The sequence below is a fragment of the Colletotrichum abscissum genome (assembly GCF_030869225.1).
Source record: "Colletotrichum abscissum strain IMI 504890 chromosome Unknown Scaffold_7.1, whole genome shotgun sequence".
NCBI classification, from domain to species: Eukaryota; Fungi; Ascomycota; class Sordariomycetes; order Glomerellales; family Glomerellaceae; genus Colletotrichum; species Colletotrichum abscissum.
In genome coordinates, this window is record NW_026850514.1 from 729,738 (window position 1) to 752,565 (window position 22,828).

A 22,828-nucleotide genomic window follows, 5' to 3' on the forward strand; every position below is an offset into this window, starting at 1 on the left:
GCGTCTTTCCCGAGTCCTGACTTGGGTTTGCGTGGTTGCCACTGAGGATTTTGCACGCTTCATACAGTGTACCCGCTAATACACGAGCACAGCCTGTTCTGGTGCCACTGTTTCCTGCCATCCGCCGCCTGCGCAGTATTACTCCGAATGAAACCCTCTGTCTGCCAGAAATCAAGATACATACGACAGAAGAGTTGCTATTTTTTGCACCACGAGAAAAACGGGCCGCCTTACGCGTCGTCACTCCTAACCGGACGACCCAGTTTGCACCGTCGCCTCCACCAAAGTGGCCAATTAGCTGCGCACTTGGCTACGCTCTCTCCTTTGCCGACTGGTCCCAGAGGCCACAAACAGCTGCTGTCTTCCAAGCTTGGTTACGCATTTGCCGCGATCCGAAAACAAGATACTTGCTTACCGCGCTTCTTCCAGAAGGTTGCCGCCCTTGGGAGGCTCAGCAGATCTTCAGCAATCGCCCTTATTGCTCCTACGTATTCGTACAACCGGCCACAGTCCCTTTCAGCGTCCTCAACGGTCATAGAACCACCTGGAGGCTGGAGCACTAAGAAGCCAGAGAGCCAATCCCATGTTCCATCCCGCTGGGATCGACGTCGACGAAAGACGGGAGGCGCTGCTTTCAAGCCAATGTCCTCTCTGGCTGGACAACTGCTTCGGGTACCCTGCGGTGCCTGCGACACCATGGTCCTAAAACGGACTGAAGGCTGGCTGAAAAGGGTCCGCCGTTCAATGGACTGTTACCCTGCAACAAATCATTTCTCGAGTCCATGCATCCTAGGGACCTAGACACCCCCAACTGACAGCGACGCTTCCCGATTCAGGGATTGTGCCGGCGCCGTTTGATTCCTTTCTGCTTCGACGAAACATGACGCGGATCCTGCTGCGAACCGCGGCCGATCAGCATTTCTCTGACAACAGACACGCATTCTTTGTTCCCCTTTCAAGCCATGGTGGCATGCACGCATGGTGGTGAAGCTCAACCGTCCAGCCACCCATCCCCAAACCACGGCGGGTGCTTGGAGCGGCAGCTGGCCCAGTCCATCAGACTTTCGGTTCGACGCCGTGAACCTTAGCCAACATACTTTCCAGCCTTCGACTGCATGCCCCGACAAGCGGGAAGCGCAGAGTCAAAAGTTGGGCAAAAGTCAATTGCGCCAGCTCTCCCCGGCCAGTCAAGACAAACATTTGGACTTGGCGATGAGCTTAATCGTCGAGAAATCGGAAATGTTTAGATGACGGCTGCACCAGCAAACCGGTCCCAACCGCGTGCGAATCGTGCAACGGACACAGAGTACACCCTGAAGCCCAGAATGAGGAAAAGAGAGAAAAATGGCGAGCATTACTGGACACGCTCGATCGACCTGCTCATCCCACCGCAGCTAGAGAGCCCATTTAATGGACCCGACATGGCCTGACGGATCTGTTACCCATCAATTCAGCGCCAGTTTCCAGTGACCGTTTCCTTGGCGTGGGGATATCAGATGAAGAAGGGGTTGTGGGCAGTTGGAGTTTGGACTTTGCAGAGGCACACAGGCAAAAATAGGGGCCACTGGGGGTTCTGAACCGCCGGCGAAAGGCCGAAGCAAGCATCAAGAAGACTTAACCTCAGACGAAGGCCCAGAAAGCATTCTTGCTAAACGTCAAAAGGCGCAGAGAGACCTGCATATCCCAGGCCGTCTCATCGTCGTGGAGTCGATGACGTCCTCAGCACAACCTTGCGTACAAAATCCAGTCGTTAAGCTACTCCACCAGCTCATGGATCCGATCATCACGACTCACGAATTTCGCGCAGACTGAGAATTCTGAAATTTCGCTCAGCGAACCCGGCGACTCAGAACAGGGCATGGATCCCGCGATTCGAGCTTGCGGCTTTGGCGAGACAAGCAAAGTCCAGACAATCGTCACAAATGCGATGCACCGCCTTGCTGGTCATGGACTGGAATGTCGGAATCGATATCAAGAATAAACTGCCGGCGGGGGTAGTCTAACATACCTACCTCGAGGAATAGAGCATCTGGTACGGCGCCTAGCTCACATCTAAAAGCACCCGAGGACCAGCCATCCGTCCATTACCGCTGCTATTTTGGACCCAAGACAATCCGCACAATGAACGTCGTCTGAATTGGGTCAAAAGTTACCTGATGAACCCCTGCGGATCACCCAACTGATCCGTTTCACATCGCTTGAGGATCGCCCTGCTCGATATGGCTATTCCCTACAACAATATCCAGCCCGTTGGCCAACTTCCAACCAGTGACAAGCACCATACACCATTCAGCGCTGGCGACGGCTCCGGATTGATTGTCACTGATCTAATGGATGCCACAATGCTAAACCTCTAACCACGCGGGACCGCACGGGAGCCGGCCGGCAGTTGGGCCGTGGGCCCCTGGGCCACGCCGCACCATCGTCTGTCAATCGCTCTCCATACGGCCTGTCGGCTGCCATAATGCAAGGGGTTATTTGGCGTATATCGCCATCTTCTTTCTTCCCTCCGCTTATCTCAGTGGCTCGATCAAGAACCGTATAGGGGTCGTAGCCTTGAGGCACTATTTCCGTTCGACCTCCGTTTGAATCCTTCTTGTCTGTTGTTGCGAGCGCGTCGGTGGCTCACAAGCAGAAGCTTGAAAGCATTCCTTCCAAAGTTCCAATAGATGCTGGACGTCCAAACCTACTCCTTCGAAAACTATCACTTTTCATCGACCCGACTTATTGATTGGGCCTCCATTTCTTTGCCCATCCCCGCACTTGGCCCGCCTGCATGATCTCCTGTGCTCACTGCGATGGCATGGCGGCTCTCAATCTGAGGAGGGCTCAGAACCAACCATTGCTTTTTTGCTTCCCTTGCCGGCCGCAAGAGCAGCATATATTTCTTTGCAATAGGACCATGCGTGCCCTTGGTTCGGGAAGGCCCTCCGAAGCCAACTAGGGCTAGCGTGCGGATGCAGCCAGCCAGACATGGCTTGCAATTGTGTCTGTGAAGCATCCGAAGCATGTGTACTTGAATGCAAGATGAAGCCGCGTGCGATGAACGACTTGGCGGAAGCCAGTCAAAGCCCTTACTTGCTTTCTCCCTACGTCCTTATCAAATTGGGGGTTGCTGTTTCGCCAAGTTACCTCCCTAATTCGCACTCCAATATCTGTTCCAAGCGATGCGCAATTGGAAGATCTCGTTTTCTTCCTAGACCAAAAGGTCAAGAGCTAATGAACAGTCTTGCTCGTAGTCTGCTTTGCTTGCCTCTTCAGGTTTGCGATCTGTCGCACTTTTGACATACAAAGGTAAGGGAAAATGTTATATATACATGAGAGCGCAGCAAGCACGCAACAAACAGTCCACAGACTTCAACGGGCAGACATGTATCCCTCGTCCCACCCTCGTCCTGCAGCGGCCCCGGCCGTCATCTATGTCTCCTTTCTTTTTTCTACTTTGTATGTATAATTGAGTATGTGTGTGTGTTTCTCTTCCCGTGTCTGAGTCTTCTCCCTCCCGTGCGCTTGTCAACTTTTTCTCCTTTTTCCAACCGGTGTGTGTAACTCGAATGTGTACTTTGGGGCAAGCAAAATCTATCTCGACGGCTGTGTGATCCCGGAGGATGTGTGGCCCGCAAGAGGCGAGGGCAAGGCGAGGCACGCTCTTAACAAGCGTGGCAGAGCAAAAGAAGTGCATCACACACTTACCCAAAGGAGTGGCGTGCAGGCTGCGTTCGGTTTGTTTTATCGGGCGACTGCGTGGCTTTTCTTCCATTTCATTCTGGTGTTTCGAGGATGGGGAAGACTAACGATCTGTGAGGAGTTTTCTCTCCGTGTTTCTGTTCTGTTCTTTCCCTTGTGGCCAGGGAAGGCGACTTAAAGGTGATGATCGACGGGACGGAGGAGGTTCACGTAAGATTGAGGGGAAATGGAGTGTAACGAATTGGTAAGTCACTATTGCAAATCTTCACTGTATGAGAAATTGATGTTGGTGGATATCTTGATCTGAATTCATCTATGCTAAGCTTAAGCATGCCAACCACTAAAAACGCCCATGGGGATATCTCTCTGGCCCTTTGCGAACACTCTTCTTTCCTATGCAAACCCGTAACCATTTGCCCTTGCCACCTCCTTACTGGTAGTGACCCTTGTGATCACCGACACCAGGCCGCGCCACACCGTCATCCACGTAACCCGGGAGCTGCTCCTCGCGGCTCAGACCACCCGAGGCGACGGGGCCACCCTGGCCGGGAGGGTGCGAACCTAGCGGGCCGCCGGCATCTTGATGGCCGTACTGCTGCTGCTGAGCATAGGCCGGCTGCTGCTGGTGAGGGGGGATCGACCCGGGCGGGGCCTGCTGGCCGGGCGTCGCCTGGGGCAGGTGGACCTCGGGGAGAGCCTGCTGCTGCTCCGCGGTGCGGAGGGCCTCGTAAAGCGGGTGGGCGCCGGCGGGCCACATGCCGTTGGGACCCTGGGGCGGCACCTGGCCCTTGACGATCTGGTCCACGGTGACCTTTTGTCCGTAGAACGCGGCGTTGGCGTCCTTGCGCTCCGTGACGACGGTGCCGTCGACCTGGATGCCGGCGTAGAAGCCGCGGGACTTGACGTAGGAGAAGACGGGCTTGAGCGAGGTGCTGCTGCTCCTGCGCTTCTTGTCCTTCTCGTCGGGCTTGAGCTTGCCGTCCTCGCCGGGTTTTGCGTCCGTGACGTGGTCGTTTGCGTTCTTGTCCTTGGGGTCGGGGTTCTTGCCGCCAAAAGAGGCGCCGACGTCCATGACGCCTCCGGCGCCGTAGGGGCCGGCCACGACGGCGACGTCAGGGCCGAGACTGACGCGGGTGGACATGAAGGCGGCGAGGGCGGCGGGGCTGTTGATGACGCAGACGCAGTCGTAGATGTCGACGCCGATCATGAAGCCGGCGCCGAGGGCGTGGACCTGGATGCCCGAGGGCGGGGACCAGGAGCCGTCGGGGAGGCGGGCAATGAGGATGCCGGAGCCGGTTGCGCCGGAGAACTGGAAGCCTACGCGGGCGGTGGTGAAGATGGCGAGGCCGACGGCCTTGTTGATGACCTTTGAGGGGATCTTGACGATGGCTTTGGGTTCCTTGCGCGCCTTTTCCTTGTTGGGCGTCGTGGGGCGCGAGCCGGTCGCTTCGGCGTGCTTGCCGGGCTCGAGGTGCTCGCCCGTCTGTGGGGGTACGTCGGATGTGATTCCCTCCTCTGTGAAATTGTGTGTTAGCCGAGTGCTCGATGGGGTTGTTTATGGTTGGGAGCGTGGTTTGAGGGGACTTACTGCAGAAGCTCTTGAGGATCTTGGCCGCCTTGTCGCACTCTCTATCCATGGTGGTGGGCAGGAAGCTCTGCGAGCCCATCTTATTGGCAAGGGCGTTGATGGGCACAGCGGCCTTCATGCCCATCTGGGAGAGGCGCTCACCCCATCCGCGCTTCTCCTTGTGGTTGGGATCGGTAGCGGGCGCGATGTAGGCAGCGTGTGCGGCAGCCGGGTCGGTGTAAGGACCGCTCTGAGCGTGGCTCGGTGCTGCCGTGCCCGGAGGTCCCTCGAACTGCTGTTGTGAGTAGTGGTGGCCGGCGCCGTGGTCTGCGGGATTGTAAGGAGCTTGCTGGCTCGGCGTCTGTGCGTACGACTGCTGCTGGGGAACGGAGCTGCCGGCGGCGTATTGTTGCTGCTGCTGCTGGGGAGCATGTGTGAACTGCGGCTGGTTGGCGGGGGGAGGGCCCGGGGGCGGAGGAGGGAAGTGTTGCTGCTCGTGGCCGGGGCCGGCGGCGCTCTTCTGGTCCGGGTTGTACTGCTGCTGCTCATGGCCGGAGGTGTACTGGGGAGGCTGCTGTTGGTTGTTGTCGCCGGTGGGAGGGGGAGGGTAGAGCTGCTGCTCCGGTTGGATGGGAGGCTTCTCTGGGTTGGTTCCAGACATGATTAGAGGTGTCTTTCTGTCGATGACCGATTAGATTCGAGATGATGAAATTAAGAACGTCGAAGTAGCAATGCAAGAAGGCGATGCAATTGCTTTAGCTGGCAGCTTTGGAAATGAGGGGTATCTTGAGATGGTAGTATGAAGGAGAAAAAGTGAACCGACGAGGAGAGAATCGCTGTGCGTTTGTTCCTTTTGTAGGTCTGGTGTTTGATGGAGCTTTACGGCAAGACCGATGGAAGTTTAATGAATTCTGCTGGGCGTAATGTGGCGTATACTGTCGTCAACGTGGATATCGTAGGCGTGTGAGGCTGAGCTCCTGGTAGCTTGTGGTCCAGAAAACGGGGTCAGGTGTAGATATTCTGCAGAGAGGCCTCTCAATGCAGATAGGGGAGAGTCATGTCATCGTTTGCCAGCTCACCACCACCAAGCCAAGCAGCAACAGCTCATACCTTGCACAGCGTGGGCGCCGTACGGGAGGGGAAACTTGGAGGGGCACGGCACCGGGGACACCAGGAAACGTCATGATGTGGCTGATGCACAGGGATGGCGGGAACCGACGGCACCGCTGCGGCAGAGGCGTGTGGCTGCGCAATTGGCTAACACAGAGCGCCGGGGCCGACATTCCGACTCCTTACCAAAGATCTTTTTGATCGTATCCGTATTACCTAATACACTCCCGCTCAAGTCACCTTACCTAAGCAGATACAGAGGTAGACGACCGTGGGTACTTCCTCACCTTACGTAAGTGTAATGGTGCCCACGCCGTATTACCTAAGCAGTGCTAGGGCATGGGAGGCGTGGGAGGTCTCCATCTTTCTCTCTCTCTCCCCCACCTCTTTTTCCCCAACGACCCAACCTTATTCCCCAGCGGATGCGGGTACACACCCGGACACCATTGCCACGATCGCCAAGCTGTCACCTCGGTCGAATTTGAATTCGTTTGACAGCTTCGCATTCGCGATGACGGCCAAACTTACACTTGTTGCAACCTCTGACGTATCGGCCCTGCTGTCGTCATGCTAGAGGATATGCGCAGAAGATGATTATCTGCCAGTTTGATACCAACCAAGCCAAACGAAAAAGGAAGCGGGGGGATACGAGTGACTAAATAAGCTGTCAATTGTCCGGACCTCGACGGACTTGGCCTTTTCGGCGAAAGAGATGCCTACCCACCAGTACCGTTGGATTGATTAGTCGGGAATCAACACTCGGTGATCGGACCCCGAACCACCATGGCCATTCCTGTTCCCGTTCTCGCCATGTCATTCCGTTGCAACATTGCGACAGTCGAGAAGCTTCCAACGCGAAGCTTATTAGACGACATGCTCGGTTTTTATGACATGTCGTTGCGTTTCCAGTTCGCACCGCCGGTTAATTAATCAGGCTGGTATCACCAGGGTGAGATGCGGAAATGTGGTTGACTGGTCTCGGACCGGACCTCGCCAAGAGTGGGAATCCCGGACGTCTCCCAACCTGTCCGTCGACGTGGGAACTAGAAACGCGAACACAGGCACAGAGGGCAACCTGACACCGAGTCCCGTCTTACCAACGACCGGGCTATTGACACGAAAATAAGAAAGGGCTGACAATCAGCCACCAGAGAGTGATCCCGACGCCCTCCAACTCCGAATCACGCGCGTCAAATCCCCAACTACAAGCAAACTTTGGGAGGAAACAGAGCAGAGACGCCCCTGCCCTGCCTCGTCTCATCCTTTGTTTGTTCTCGCTGCCGGAATCTGATCTTCGGCACTCGCTGCAGCTGCTTGACCAAGCCGCTGGGTCTGATAGCGTTGCTTGTCGTCCTTTTGATTTTGCATTTTGCAGAAAGAAAAAAGTTTGATCAAGCTTGCGAGGCATAACACAGAGACGAACCTCTATTGCGGTAAAGCTCACGAGAATTCGCATCAACCTGACAAGGCGGCCTTTTAGCGTTTCCCGCAGACAGAAATCCGTTGGGACGAGTTATCCACTTCCCGGCGGAGTTGTCATCCACACACACCGAGACGATCCCGCCCCACGATCTTCCTGTCCTTTTTCTGAGGGCGGCCCTGTCTGGACTCTCTGTACGACAGACTTCTCCCCCCGGCTGCCCGGGGGCGGATATTTGACTCGCGCCAACGAGCGTGACCTTCGACCAGAAAGGGACAAGCCTTGCTCGATCTTCAATCCCATTCCCCGTATTGTCTGCTCTCTTCGGGGTCAGTAGACTGTCAGCAATCAATCAAGCAAGTGAAGAGAGTCGGCGCCAGTGCCTGCCTATGTGTCGGAGCTCCGGCCGGTGAGCGACGGACAAAGGAATCCATCGCCCCACATTGGCGTTCTGTTTGCTGCCCTTGCGCAAAAGGTGGGCAAGCGTCTAGGAGAGGGTGAGAGAGTCGAGAACCGTGAGCGAGCGCAAGCGCAAGGTAGAGCTGGCCAACGCTCCCTTCTTCCCTCCTCCTCCTACTTCTCCTCCTGTCTCTGACTAGAGTAAAGAGGTGGCCGACCTTTTATCATTCTCCTCGGCTCCTCGTCTCCTCTCTTCCCTCCTGCTCTCGCGTTTATCTTCGCTCTTCGCCCTCTTCTCAAGCACCCGAATCTTCACTCTTCGGTCCCGAACAACCTGGCTCTTTTCTTTACCTTGCAGCACCGAGACTTCATCAAAGGAACGACTACTACTATACCACTACTCGCATACACATACACGCCTTAAGCGCCAAACAAGCGGCCCTACGTACCTACACAATGCCAAGCGCTACATCGCCGCCGCCGGGCCCTGACCCCACCCTCCACCTCCCGCGTATCCTCTGCCTCCACGGCGGCGGCGTCAACGCCTCCGTCTTCAAGGTCCAGTGCCGCGCCCTCATCTCCCGTCTCAAGAACAGCTTCCGTCTCGTCTTCGTCGACGGACCCTTCATGTGCGCCCCTCACCACGACATCGTCTCCGTCTATGGCGACTATGGTCCCTTCCGCCGCTGGCTCCGTTGGCTTCCTGAGCACCAGGCCGTAGACGCCGAGACGGCGTCCGCCGAGATCCACTTCCAGCTACGCATGGCAATGGACGACGACGACGCCATCGGCGCGACGGGGGAGTGGGTGGGGTTGCTGGGATTCAGCCAGGGGGCCAAGATCAGTGCCAGCTTGATGTACACGCAACAACAGCTGAAGAAGAAGTACGGCAAGCGCATCACGTCGGCGGGCGGCTCAGCAGACTGGAAGTTTGGCGTGCTGCTCGCGGGCAGAGCGCCGTTGATTGTACTCGACGACAGGTTAGAAGTGCCGCAGGGTGTTGGCGACGCAGCTGAGGCGAGCGTCGAGTTCCACGACTGGCCGACAGGCCCTGGAACGGACCACGTCTTGAAGCTGCCGACGATTCACGTCCACGGCATGAAGGATGCTGGGTTAGACCATCACCGGGTGTTGCTCAAGCAGTATTGCCAACCGGGTACGACACGATTGGTCGAATGGGACGGTGCTCACCGCGTGCCTATCAAGACATGGGACGTGGAAGCGGTCGCGACACAGATTCTCGATCTCGGAAGGGATCTGGGAATCGTGAGGGAGGAGATTGAGGTATAGACTTTGGCGCGCGCTGCATAGCATTTTGGCGGAATTGTTGGAGTACCCATTTACGTTTTTTTCCATATTTTCCACTGGATATCTTGATGAAAGCATACATAGATCTTTTGAGAATACCAAAATCTGTAATTTTTCTGTTCAAACATATCGCACCCGCCAGTTCATCATCATGATTAGCGATGTGAACCATTTGGGCACTCAGTCACGCGTGGTATATACGCCGGTCGGCATGGCGTGGTACCCCCTCTTGCCAACCGCATGCGTCAGCTCGCTCCTCCAATCCTCCCCCCTCGCAAGCCTCTCGACAACTTTCTCCATCGTCCACTGAGGCCTCCATCCGAGCTCCCTGACCGCCTTGGAGGAATCGTACACCCGGTCCAGCCTGTCGAGGAACGTCCATCCGAGCTTCTCAAACACGGCCGCGCACCCGGGCACGGCCTCCGCGACAACGGCGCCCGCGTCCGAGTCCAAGCGGCGTAGGAGCGTCGAGCGGGCGGTCTCGCCGTCGTCATTCGTGGCAGCAGCAGTAGCAGCAACAAAGGGCGGCGGCGCAGAGATGATATACTTCCCGAATCCGATCTTCCCGGCCTTTTCCATCCCGCACACGACGGCCGAGACGACGTCAGCAATGTCTACCCGCCGGTAGGCCAGCTCGCAGACTTTGAGGTTCGCGTCGTCGGGCATGGCGGTGCGGCGGTCCTCGTCGTCGTCTGGTTCCGGGAAGAAGCGGGACGTGCGGAGGACGAGGACCGGTAAGGATGTCTGGCGGTGGACTAAACTGCAGAGGTCCTCTGCCGCGCATTTTGTTACGCCGTAGATGTTTTTGGGCAGGGGCGTGACGGTTTCGGTTATCCAGGCTGCGGGTTGGCCTGGTGCTGGGGCTAAGGCGCGGCCAAAGGTTGAGGTTGTCGAGATGAAGAGGAATGATTTGATGCGGTTCTTATGGGCGGCTGCTTCTTCGAGGAGGACGAGGGTGCCGGTGATGTTTGTGTCGATGAAGGCTGATTTCGGGTGGGAGTCGACGTGGGGCTTGTGGAGGGTTGCCGCGTGGACGATGTGTGTTATGGACGAGTTGTCTGCGAGGATGGAGGCTATGAGGGCGCGGTCTGTGATGGAGCCGAGTGTTGTTGTCGTTGGGGAGGGGAGGATGTCGATGCCGTGGGGGACGTGGCCTAGGGATGGGAGGGAGAGCATTAAGGCTGCCCCGAGGTGGCCGGCGGAGCCTGTTACGAGGACGGTGTAGGGTGAGGCCATTGCTTTTAGGATGTCCAGAGGTTTTGGGTGAGTTTTGGGATTCAATGGGTGATGGTTTCGTGAGGTTTTGTTGATGTGGTGGATGAAGGTATTTAGAGTCTCAGTGTTAGTCGTAGTGGGGGTGAGTCATTGGTCCTTCGTTGAGTCTACGCCGAGCGGGAGGGGCGCACGACTAGCTGTTAGGGACATCTCAGTTGGCCACCCAAGACTATGCATTGACTGATTGATCCCTGCGATTATTGGCGATTGATTTCTGCAATTATGTCTGAATGCTGTCTATTCAACTCGTCGTATGTATGAAGATGTCAATTGGCGATGTACATCTTGAGGTCGTAATTGATGTTGTCCTTGGAGCATACCAACCACCCCAATATCACTTATCAATTTCCATTGACCTAAGAATAGAAATGTTACTGTTCCAATCCACTGTGAGTAATCAAACATGAGTTTGGAATTAACATCACGCCAACTCCCCTTTGATAATACGGTCAGTCGAGGAACATGCTCTCGGGAAATCCTGTGAAGTCTCTTGCGACGACTTGCCAATATAATCGATGTAAAGTTAGGCCGAGATCCAATCGATGCATTAGTTACTGCCCACACAGAACACACATAACGAGCAGTGAAGTGACTCATTCCAAGAACGCATCCTCGACATCACCCGCCTCCAGCCGTCGCACCCTCACCTTCAAACCCCCCTTGGGCCTCAGAACAGGACTAGGATTAACAAACTCGATATCCTCAGGATCCACCGGGGCTTCAAACTTGAAATTACTTAAAATCGCCATGAAGAGCACCTTGATCTCAATCAGCGCGAACCCCTTTCCGATACACTGCCTCGGCCCAGCCAAAAACGTCGCAAAGGCAAGCGGGTTGCTCGCGGGCGTCCCCTCGAGCCGGTCCCAGCGGTCCGGGTCAAAGACATCCACGTCCTCGCCCCAGATGCGTTTGTTCCGTGTGACGAGGGCTGGGAACATGTAGAGCGGGGTGCCCTTGGGGATAAATGTGCCGCCGACGGTGACGTCCTCGACAGGTTCGCGGGCGGCGAGGACGCCCGGTGCGTAGAAGCGGAGGATCTCGCGCGTGAGGTTGTCGATGAAGGGCAGACCCTCTTCGAGATCGAGATAGTCCGGCGTCGGGTTCTTCTTGAGGAGACGCAAAACTTCGGCCCTGGCGCGCGTTTGAATTTGCGGATAGAGCGTGAAGATGTGCGTGCCCCAGGTCAGCGTCGTGGCGGAGGTCTCGTGGCCTGCAACCATCATGTTGAGGCAGTTTTCGAGGATTTCGTCTTCGGACCAGGGTTCCTTGATGGACCTGGATTCGAGGATCATGTGCGTTAGGAGATCGGGTCTGTCGCGGGTCTTTTCCGCGCCTTTACCATCACCACCGCTGCCACCCGGGACCTCGTCGATTTCCGCGAAGCGCTCACGAATGACTTCTCTTATGCGCGAGCGGACGCCGCCGCTGCAGGCGTTGAAGACGCGGTTCTCTTCGAAAGGGAGCGAGCGGGTTCCTGGAACGTAGGCGTTCATGACCATGAGGATGCCGCCGAAGAGGGACGGATCGAACATCCGGTGGTAGGCTTGGTGGAAGAAGGAGTGGGTTAGGGTTGCTTGGAGGTCGATGCCGAGGGTCCACCATGCTATGATGTCGACTGTGACGCGGCTGAAGGCTTGGGACACTGTTTTTACGTGAACAGGCTAGATTAGCAAGAGGAATGTCGAGGCGAGACTTGGTACCAGCCGACCGAGTCAGACTTCTTGAGGCCAGACTTACTGTCTACGGTGCCCTCTTGAGACTTAATCTCCTTATCAAAGAGTTGAACGAGCTCTTTTGCTTTGCTTTGGAAGAGTGGGATCGCCTTCTTGACCTTGGTGAGAGAAAACGAGGCTGCCAGATTGTAGTTAGTTATGGATGAGTTCATAAACAGTAGCACAAGGTCCGTGTGATGAAATGCTGAGGGACAACTTACGCGATAGTAACTTTCTCTGGGCCTTGTGCAAGTCTCCTTCAGCAAACACCATCCCAGTCCCCGTCACTTGCACAATGATGCGGGTATTAAACTGCGCCTTGATAAACGAATAGCTCTTTGTCTGAAAGACCTCTTTGAAGACTTCTAGGTCATTGATGATGAGGCAGTCTGAGTTGCCGAAGCCGGTGAACTTGATAAGCGGCTCGTTTGGCCATTGCCGCGTCCATGAGAGATACGGCTCGATGGGGTTCCCTGACCTGGCCTGATTTATGAGGTCGCCGACAAGGAAGTGGTGGTCCTGGTCACATGCGTTAGAAATAATGTAATGCGTCTCAAAACAGGTTGTGTCGTTGTTCCTACCTTTGGTCCTGGGAGGTGTCTGAGAGGAGAGAAGAAGTACGGGTAGATGAAGAGGTAGTACACTGCCCTGATAATGTGCCGCGCCACGAGCAGAGCGATCAAGTAACGAGCGGCGGTCTGCAATAAAGACTCACGTAGAGTCGTCAGAAAAGACAGAGCGCCCAGAGCGAGAAGCTCATGGTACCAAGTTGGCTTCAAAGACTCCATCGTGACATGAGATTCAGCAAGTCAGTTGCCAGACTGGTCGGGTAAATGAGGTGCCACAGAGGTAGGAAGGGTATTAGGGTAGTAAATGTAACATCACGCAAAGATGTGGAGAATCGTGCCATTGATAAGAAATCGGAAAGATAAATCAATTCTTCATTGACCATGGGTGCAGAAAGAAACCCTGTTGCTTGTGCCGCAACTGCTTCGGTAACTAGGTTAGTTCCAACAACCCGGAAAACACACAAAACACATCCAACGGACGGCGATTTCCCCCACACTGTTTGCCCTACCGTTTGAAAATTTAAGAAGCAACAAACACGCACCACCAATGAGGTTCTTGGTCTACAAGATATTCAATGCTCGGAGTTATCGTTCTCTTTTACTAGTATCTTGCAAGTGATTACTGAGCCTGTTTAGGAGTTAAATCTGTGAGTTGTACCGGGTAACAAAGAACGCTGGAAACGTCTCGTGGGAACGCCCACCCATGCAACATCCTTGCTCAAGTACTGAGCTATGAACGAAATAGGAAAATGCTTTTCGATTCGCGGGATTTATCCACAGCGGGTTCTTGTTTGTTGTGTTCAAAGCCAACGTTGTGGCAACCAATCGGACAGCATCAGTTTGTCAGAGACGATCTCACGATCGAGGCATCTAGTGTAGAGTCTTTCTCAATTTACGGCCTTTACGCGCTATGAAAGCGCTCTGAAAGAAGATGACTTATGTGCTGACCAGCAGACCATTCCATCAACTAGTTGAGAGGCTTTTAGCAGCCAGACGTTGATGTATGGCACTCTAATAGCTCGTACCATATTGTGAGAAATGAGGTACTAAGGTTGGCTTGGGCCTTTCGATCTCAATGATTTGGTACAGCAGTCGAAGAGGAGATAGCCACATCTTTGTGCATGATGCACATGAACCCCCACGGTCGTCTCCTTTCAACGCTTCATGGCGACGGCATTCCACTGACCACCCCCAAGAGGTCCTACAACGATGAGAGTGAAAAAGCGTTGCCTCTCCAATACGAACATGGCTCTTCTTCAAGCCTTTCGATCTGGAACGCTATGAACCAGCATGAGGCCGATAGGGGAAACTGGAGACACTAGTCAGCATGATGGTAAACGACAGACATGTCATTTAGAAGGTTCAAAATTGCAGTGAAGCTTATGCCACGCACCTTACATTAGCGGCGAGTGCACGCAGCTTAAGTAATATAGGGAAATAGCTAGAAACCGCATCAGACGATCGATAATGTCCTTCGCATGAGTTAAAAGTGCAGTGCTCATGCAGAGCTCACGAATGCTAGCCTACTCTACCCATTTTTGGCCAATGGCATTGTCCCGCGTGGAGATTCATGATTATAGTACCTTATTTAAACTATCAGCCACCTCCGACCTCGACAACTACAGGTATTACTCGTGCCCGCCCCCACTTTTTTGGGCATTCGGGACTCATCACCCACTAAAGTGGGTGCTTTTTAACCAAACGGCCTCCTCAGCCAAACGGGTAGATAATCGTCGATTATATACCATTATATACAAGCCTTGACTACCCCCTTTTTAATAACTACCCATTATCTAGACCGTTAATTACGTATATAGGCTAAAACTAGCTAGTATTCTTTATCTTCTTAGCTTTTTTTCTTACTTTAAAAGCCCCTTTTTTAATAGCTAAGTAGATCTTTATATTTACTACTTTAATAAGAGCTATTATTTTAGTAATCTTAAATACTTACCTCCGTTTAATTATATATTAACTATCCTTTATTATAATAATTCTTTTAGTCTATAACTAACTATTTTTTACCCTATTTATAGGCTCTATTTACTTATTAAGCTAGCTAAGTTAGGCTAAGGTCTCTTTTTATCTAAAAAAGCTTAGAACCTTATATAAGTACTCTATAAATAAACTACTCGAGATTCTACTTAAATAGAGAAGCCTCGCTAATTAAATACTAAATCTCCTTATTAAAAGTATTTATATTCTCCTATAAACGCTAAGTAATATAATAAAGCTTTTAAATAGTTATAAGTATAGTAAATAATAAGGAACCTAGCCCTTAGAAAAGTAGTATAGTTAGTTAAGAATTATAGCTACGATTATAGATCTTTTTAAATATAATTTATAAATTATATAAGTAAATACCTATCTTTTTAAATACTAAAAGAATTATAAAATATTTAAATACCTCTTTACGAATAGACTATATAAAACTAAGGAATTCTAGTTTAGTAATATTAATATAGCTTTTTCGAACTACGAGGTCGAGTATTTTAGTATAGTAATATTTAAAAAGCTAGAAAACTATAATATCGAGAGGTTAGAAAATATATATACTATTATTACAGCTAGCTAGTCGTAATAAGTATATTAATAAAAGTTAAGGCTACGAGTACTAAGTAAATAGTATCGTAGTTATAAATAGCTTTTCTAAAACTATATTTATAAGTTATAAAGTAAGTAAGGCTTTAGTAATTAATCGTAGTCTTATTAAAAGGGTTCTTAATAAAAATAGTTAAAAACGATTATAAAATCTAATACTAAGTTAATTACTAAAAAAGCTATAGGAAGTCTATTTTTAAGCTTAGCTTAAGTTTATACTATATATAAGTTTATTTATAAATATATTTTTTATTAATAATTACTCTTATTCGTTAAGTAATTACTTAGTAAATATTAATAAGCGATTACTTAAAGTAATTATAGTAATTACCTTATTACGTAATTACTATTTCTGATTTATATATAACTTATTTATAGTTCTTCTATTCTATAAGAGTTACCCTATATTTTTATATTTTTATATATATAATATACTATAGCCGCTATAAGCCTATGGGGCGGGCCCTAGTCTTAGTTATATATATTAGGTCGTAATATTAGGTCTCTTTTTTAAAAATCTTATCCTTATAAACTTATAAATAAGTTATTATAGCCTAGGTTAGGGCTCGTTAAGTAATTTTTTTAAAAATGCTAAAATATTTACTAAATTTTTAATATATCGTTAACTAAAGCTTATTTTTAAAATTAAGGAGCGAGGATTCGAAATCGTAATACTTTACTTATTTTATTATTTATCGGGGCGAAGATATAAAATACTAAAAGGTAAATTAAGGTATTATAAGTATATACGTCGTAGTCGTTCTTATAATATAATTACTAATACTATATACGATTATAAGTTTTTTTTTTTTTTATTAATATTTTTTATATTAATTATGTTTATAATAGATCGTTTTTTATTTAAAGTTAATAAGTTAGAACGTAAAAAAGAAGTAAAAAAGCTTTTTTTTTAAAAATAGGTAGAGGCTTTATATTATATATAAGCTAAAATAAATTAGTTTTTATCGAAGTTAGATCGTTTTTAAAAAGAAAAAAGGATAATATTTAAAAAGAAAAAAGTAATTCTTAATCCTCTTAATATTATTAACGAGGATAAGTTAGCTACTATATAAGAAGTATAGTTTAATAATATTTTTAGAATAATTAACTAAAATATTATAATAGCTAAGAGTTTTAGTTTTAATTTTAATTTTAATATTTTAAAAAGGATTCCTAAGAGTTTTAAAAGTTCGTAATAAGTTTTTATATATTTTTTTCGTATTTATAGTTTTTTTACTTAATAAAGAATTCTCGTATTTTATTTTTAATTCTATAGTTAATAATTCGTTCGACTTCGTACTTTAGTTAGTTTAGTTTAATAATAATATAATCTTTTATATATAAACCTCTTAATATAGGTTCGAGTAGTAAGATATAAAAAACGGGATAGTATTATATCGTATTTAGTAATTTTAATTCGTAATTAATTAATAAGACCTTTTTAATAATTTCAAAAGGTCTAAGTTTTTTATAATTTAATTTATTACTTAGTCGTTTTATTTTAATATTATAATAAAGGAGATAGGCGTTATCCCCTTTTTTTAAAAATAGTCCTTTAATTCTTAATCTATTCGTATTCTTTTTTATATATTATTATATAAACTCGAAGTTTAATAAGGCTTATTTATAGATCTTTTTAAGTTTACTTACATTTATTATAGCTCTTATAGCTTATAGTCCTTATTATACTTCTTTATATACTATTAACTAGAATCCGTAATTAAAATAAAATAAAAATTCTCTCGTACTTTTACTAACTATATTATTATATACGAACTAAGCTATTAATAAAAGCGCTACTTAATTATCCTAGTCGTAGTTTATATAATAATAAAGGTATATTTTAAAGATCTAATTAATCCTTTTTATTTATCTATTAGTTTACAAGTAAAATAATATTAATAGTTTATAGTCTATACTAAGTTACGAAATTAGGGATTTTTAAAACTTCGAAATAAATAGCTTATTTTTATTAGAAATAATTTCTCTCGGTAAACTATAGTTCGAAAGTATAACCTTAATAAATACGTATACTAGGTTTTTTATAGTATTTAATTCTTTATAAAGAATAAAATAAGTAAACTTAGTAAGTCGGTTAACTATAACTAAGATACTATCGTATTATACTTTAGTAAATAGTTTTCTAAACTTTAGTAATTTAATAATAAAGTCCTATATAATTAATTACTATATTTTTATTAGTAATTATAGTAGTTATAGCTCGCTATAAGGTTTATATAGGCTATTTTTATTTTTTTTATAAGTCGTATAATTTTTAATTATTTTTATAATTTTAGTATATATAGCGGATTTATTATAGTACTAACAAATCCGTTTTTACGTTTTAATAACTCCTTAATAACTATATACTAGTATGCTATAAATTTTTATAATAAGCTTAGGGGTTATTTTTTTAGTTAGGCTAGTATTAATCTTTTTAGCTATTATAAGAAGCTTCGTAGTTAGTATAAGGCTACTATCCTTTTCTTATTTAAAAATAACTTATGTTTTTTTAAGAACCGCGACTTTATAATCGGGCCTTTTATTAAAAACGTTTATTTTACTATTTTCTAAACCTTTTTAGTAAATAATTCGGAAGTTAAATTTAGATAGGAACTCGCTCTATTTAACTTATTATTTATTTAGGTTTTTATTTATTATAAAATTTATAAAATTTTTATAGTTTATATAAACTATAACTTCGTATTTAGTTCTAAATAACTATAGTCTCTATTCTCGAAATGCTTTAATAATTATTATTAGTTTTTTATTATAGATTTGCTAATTTAATTCTGCTCCGTAAAATACTTTAAAATAGAAGTAATATAAGTAAAGCTTTTTTTATTTATCTCGTTATCCTAAGACCGCTTTTATAGTAAAGTTTAAAGTATCGGTCTCGACTTTAAAAAGTTTTTAAAAATCTAGGATTATAATAATTAGTTTAAAAATAACTATATTCTTAATTTTAATAAATACTTCTTTATACTTAGGATCCTAAACGAATAGGGTATCTTTTTATATTAAGTTATTAAGAAGTTTAACTATATTAATATAATCCTTAAAGAATTATTAATAAAAATTAATAAATCCTAAGAATCCTTATACGTCCTTAACGTTCTATAGTATAGGCTAGTCCCTAATTATTTCTATTTTTAATATTTATATATAGATCTATCCTAGTATAATAATATATTTTAAAAAATCTACTTTTTATACGTAGAACTTATATTTAAAAAGTTCAGTATATAACTTAGCGTTTTAGAGTTTTTAAAATATTATATAGATATACTTTTTATATATTTCGAGGTTAGGGGAGAAAATAAGAATATTATTAATATAAATAATAATAAAGATATTAACGTATTCTTAGAGTACGTAGTTAATTATTATTTAAAAAGTTATTAAAATATTAGTAAGTCCGAAGGGTATAACGAGATACTTAAAGAGTCCTCTACGAGTTCGGAATACCGTTTTTTATTTATTTCCTTTTTTAATTCGAATCTAGTTAAATACTTTTTTAAGATTTATAATAATAAACTAATTAGCTCTATAAAATAGATCTTTAAGCTTAGTAATAAGCGGTAAGGGATAGTAATTCTTTTTTATAATTTCGTTAAGTCTCTTATAATCGATAATAAATCTTAATTTTCTACCCTTTTTTAATATAAAAAATAAGAGGAATTTAGTAAGAGAATTCGACGGTCGAATATATCCTTTCTTAAATTTCTTATTAATATATTCGTTAAAGTATTCTTATTTTTCTTAGTTTATTAAGTATATTAAATAGAACCCGGGTTATATCCCTTCCTTAAGCTCGATTTTTATATCTTAGTTACTATATTTTAATAATCCTATTTCTTTAGGTTCTATAAATAGTTTTATATATATCTAATACTCCTTAGGTATAGTTTAGAGTCGTTACGATCCCCGATTATTAATATTAATTATAAACTTCTTAGAGCTTTTTACTATTCTAATAAAAACTATATATTATATTTATTTTTATTCTTTAGGAGTTCTTAAAAATCCGTTTAAACCCTTTTTTTTAGGTCATTTAGTAACTAAACTTTTTTAAAAAACCTAGTTAGTAGTTTAATTTATTTATAAGTTATATTTTCGTAACTACGAGATTTTTAAAATAACGTTAATATTTCCTATCTCTATAATATCGTATTATAATTATTTTTATTAGTTATTAATATATATTAAGAAGTATACGATCTCTTAATTAATATATTTATAGTCGTAGTTAACTCGTTCTCCTTCTACTATTTATAGTTAATATAAGTTATCTTTTTATATTTATAGTAAGTTAAGTTTATTTACTATCCTTAGTAAAATATAACTTTCTTATATACCGCTATTAATAATAGTATTTAATCTTCGTTCGTAAATATCGAAGTTAATTTATAAGTATGCGTCGTTATGTTATTTAATTATATATAAGAACTTTTTTTTTATTCTTACTTTTTATTATTCCTTTATAATTAGCTTTTCTAGTTTTTTAATATACGTTTTTTTTATTAAGTACCTTATTTACGTAATTCTTATTATTCTTTTTAGGCCTTAGTTTTTTTAATATAATAAACTTAGTATTAGTCATACTTATAGTCTTCCTATTCTATATATTCGTTATTAAGGTATTTTATAAAAAAGCTAGGGTCTGGGCTAAATATTACTCTATTATTATTATCAAAACTTAGTAATATCTAGCTAGGTAGTTAATTTTTTATATAAATATCTTTAATAAGCTTATTATTACGTTTTTATAAATAGAAATAACTATTTTATTTATATATAAGGTACTAAAGGCATTTATTATCTAGGTATTCTATTTAAAATAATTCCTTATAAAAAGGGTCTTTGGGGTCGAGTAGAGAGTAATTTTTATTTATATAGGGGGTTATTATAACCTTTTTACGTTCTTTAGTTTTATAAAACTAAATAGTTTAGTTATCCTCGAACGGATAAATATACTTATACCGTAGTTTATTATCGTCCTTTTTAGAACTAGTATTATTAATACTAAGTAGTATTTTATAATTAATCTCTATCTAAGTACGTCGTTAAGTAACGTTACGAGGTTTATCTAAATTATAAAATAATTTTATTTTATTAAAATAAAAAAAACTAGTTCTTATCTTAATATCTTCTTTTTTAAAATTAAAGTTAATTTTTCCCTTTTTTATAATTCCGAAATTAAAAATTAGTTTTTTAATTATTTCGATTTTATTTTTATACGAGAGGTTTTCGAGTTATTCCTTAATCTTATAAATAAATTTTTTATTACTATTTACCCTTTATATTATATAAATAAACTTAGTTAAGATTTTATTTAGATCGAGTCCTTTTTTAGACTTAGTAAATTATTTTTAGTTTATATAATCTTGTTATACTATATATACGAGGCTATTTATAATTTCTTTTATATTAGGTCCTCTTTTTTTAAACTTAAAGAGCTACTTTTTTATATTAGCTAGGAGTCTTTATTTAATTCGTTTTTTAAAAAGGTTAAGCGTATTTTTTATAACGGGGTCTATTTTACCCTTTTTTTTTATATTTTTATAAACCTAAGAGAGTGTAGTAAAGTATTCGATATTATTTTTTTTAAGAGTATAGGGTTAATAAGTAAATATCTTTTTTTTTTTTATTATTACTAGGGTCTTAACGGATAGTATAATATCGGATCGTCTTTTATCCTTAGGTCGCTTTAAGTACTATCCTATTTATTCTTTACTATCTTAGTAAGTAAGATAATTATTATTATAGTAAGCTATCTATAAGAGTTATTTATAGGGGGTTTTTTTATTTATAATATTAGCTCGTTTTTTTAGAATAGGTTAGTATTAAATATGCTTAGGTTATTAGTAGTCTCTAGCTATATATCTTAGTTTATTATAGTTATAATACTTAAAGTCCTTTTTCTAGCGAGGTTATTTTTTTTTAGTAATATTAAGATTTATTAATCCGCTATAATACCCTATTATAATAATCGTTAGTTTATATTTACGTTTATTATTAAGTTTAGCTCGGTTATTCTAAGTATTCTATCCTTTTTATTTAAAACGTCGTTCGTAAAATCGATTATTAATTTTAATAATTATATTAATATAATTATAGAGTTTATCGGGTCGGTTCTAATAAGAGAGGTTATCCTTAACTTCTTTTTTTAAGCTACGATAAAAGGCTATTATAAGTACTTCGTTACCCTAATTAAACTTAGAGGTAATTTATTTAAATTTAGAAATATACTTACTAACTAACCTTTTTTATATAAAGGTTATAAGTCTTCGTTTAGTAATTCGTTTTTTATTAGGGTTACTAAAAGTTTTTTTAAGTCTTTTTTTAAACTCGTTATAGTTATTAAAGATCTTCTTAGTATCTTTATCCTAAATATTATATTCGTTCTTAAAATAGTCTCTTATAAAGGGTTTAAACTAAGCAAGGATATCTTTTTTAAAAAATAAAGCTATATAATAGACTTTATTTATTTTAGTAATAAAAGAGGTCCCGTAGTAATATAAGTAGGCCCTAGTTTAGGTAAGGAATCTTTAGAGAGTATTTAAGAACCCGTCGTAGGGTTCTAATTTAAGGTACTTAGCTCTAAGTACTAAAAGAGGTCGGGGCGCTATAAGCTAAATATAAAGTTATTTATTTTTATTTTTAAGTTTGAGTATTATATTATATAATTATTAAATAGTAAGTATAACTACTTTAATAAGCTACGCTATACTATTATTATTAATAGTTAATATATTTATACTATTTAGTTAGTTTTTTAAAAAATAAACTTACTAAATAAAAGTAATTAAAATATTACGGTTAGTTAGTTATAATAAGTATATTAATAAAAGTTAAGGCTACGAGTACTAAGTAAATAGTATCGTAATCGTAAATAGCTTCCCTAAAGCTATATCTATAAGTCGTAAAATAAGTAAGGCTTTAGTAATTAATCGTAATTTTATTAAAAAAGTTCTTAATAAAAATAGCTAAAAGTAATCATAAGATTTAATACTAAGTTAATTATTAAAAAAGCTATAGAAAGTCTATTCTTAAGCCCGGCTTAAGTCTATACTATATATAAATCTACTTATAAATATATCCTTTATTAATAATTATTCTTATTCGTTAAGTAATTACTTAGTAAATATTAGTAAGCGATTACTTAGAGTAATTATAGTAA

At 43.1% G+C, this 22,828-nt stretch overlaps 5 protein-coding genes across 5 annotated transcripts; 1 reads left to right on the plus strand and 4 right to left on the minus strand.

Moving 5' to 3' along the window:
- Window positions 1-4,117: 4,117 nt before the first annotated feature.
- Window positions 4,118-5,915, minus strand: CABS01_03751 (LAS seventeen-binding protein; the record flags this gene model as incomplete). The annotated part of the gene is made up of 2 exons (XM_060537123.1): window positions 4,118-5,202; window positions 5,276-5,915. The coding sequence occupies 2 exons, from the start codon at window positions 5,913-5,915 to the stop codon at window positions 4,118-4,120; spliced, it is 1,725 nt and encodes a 574-aa protein (XP_060391381.1).
- A 2,724-nt stretch (window positions 5,916-8,639) lies between these two features.
- On the plus strand, window positions 8,640-9,473 carry CABS01_03752 (citrinin biosynthesis oxidoreductase CtnB; the record flags this gene model as incomplete). The annotated part of the gene is made up of 1 exon (XM_060537124.1): window positions 8,640-9,473. One exon carries the CDS (start codon window positions 8,640-8,642, stop codon window positions 9,471-9,473), a length of 834 nt encoding a protein of 277 aa, XP_060391382.1.
- A 198-nt stretch (window positions 9,474-9,671) lies between these two features.
- CABS01_03753 (NAD dependent epimerase/dehydratase family protein) lies at window positions 9,672-10,727 on the minus strand (the record flags this gene model as incomplete). The annotated part of the gene is made up of 1 exon (XM_060537125.1): window positions 9,672-10,727. One exon carries the CDS (start codon window positions 10,725-10,727, stop codon window positions 9,672-9,674), a length of 1,056 nt encoding a protein of 351 aa, XP_060391383.1.
- A 632-nt stretch (window positions 10,728-11,359) lies between these two features.
- CABS01_03754 (cytochrome P450) lies at window positions 11,360-13,266 on the minus strand (the record flags this gene model as incomplete). The annotated part of the gene is made up of 4 exons (XM_060537126.1): window positions 11,360-12,408; window positions 12,504-12,617; window positions 12,700-12,997; window positions 13,060-13,266. The coding sequence occupies 4 exons, from the start codon at window positions 13,264-13,266 to the stop codon at window positions 11,360-11,362; spliced, it is 1,668 nt and encodes a 555-aa protein (XP_060391384.1).
- Window positions 13,267-17,586: 4,320 nt separating this feature from the next.
- On the minus strand, window positions 17,587-17,736 carry CABS01_03755 (uncharacterized protein; the record flags this gene model as incomplete). Its single annotated transcript, XM_060537127.1, has 1 exon — window positions 17,587-17,736. A coding segment is annotated over one exon (150 nt), but the record flags the coding sequence as incomplete, so codon positions are not given.
- Window positions 17,737-22,828: the final 5,092 nt, after the last annotated feature.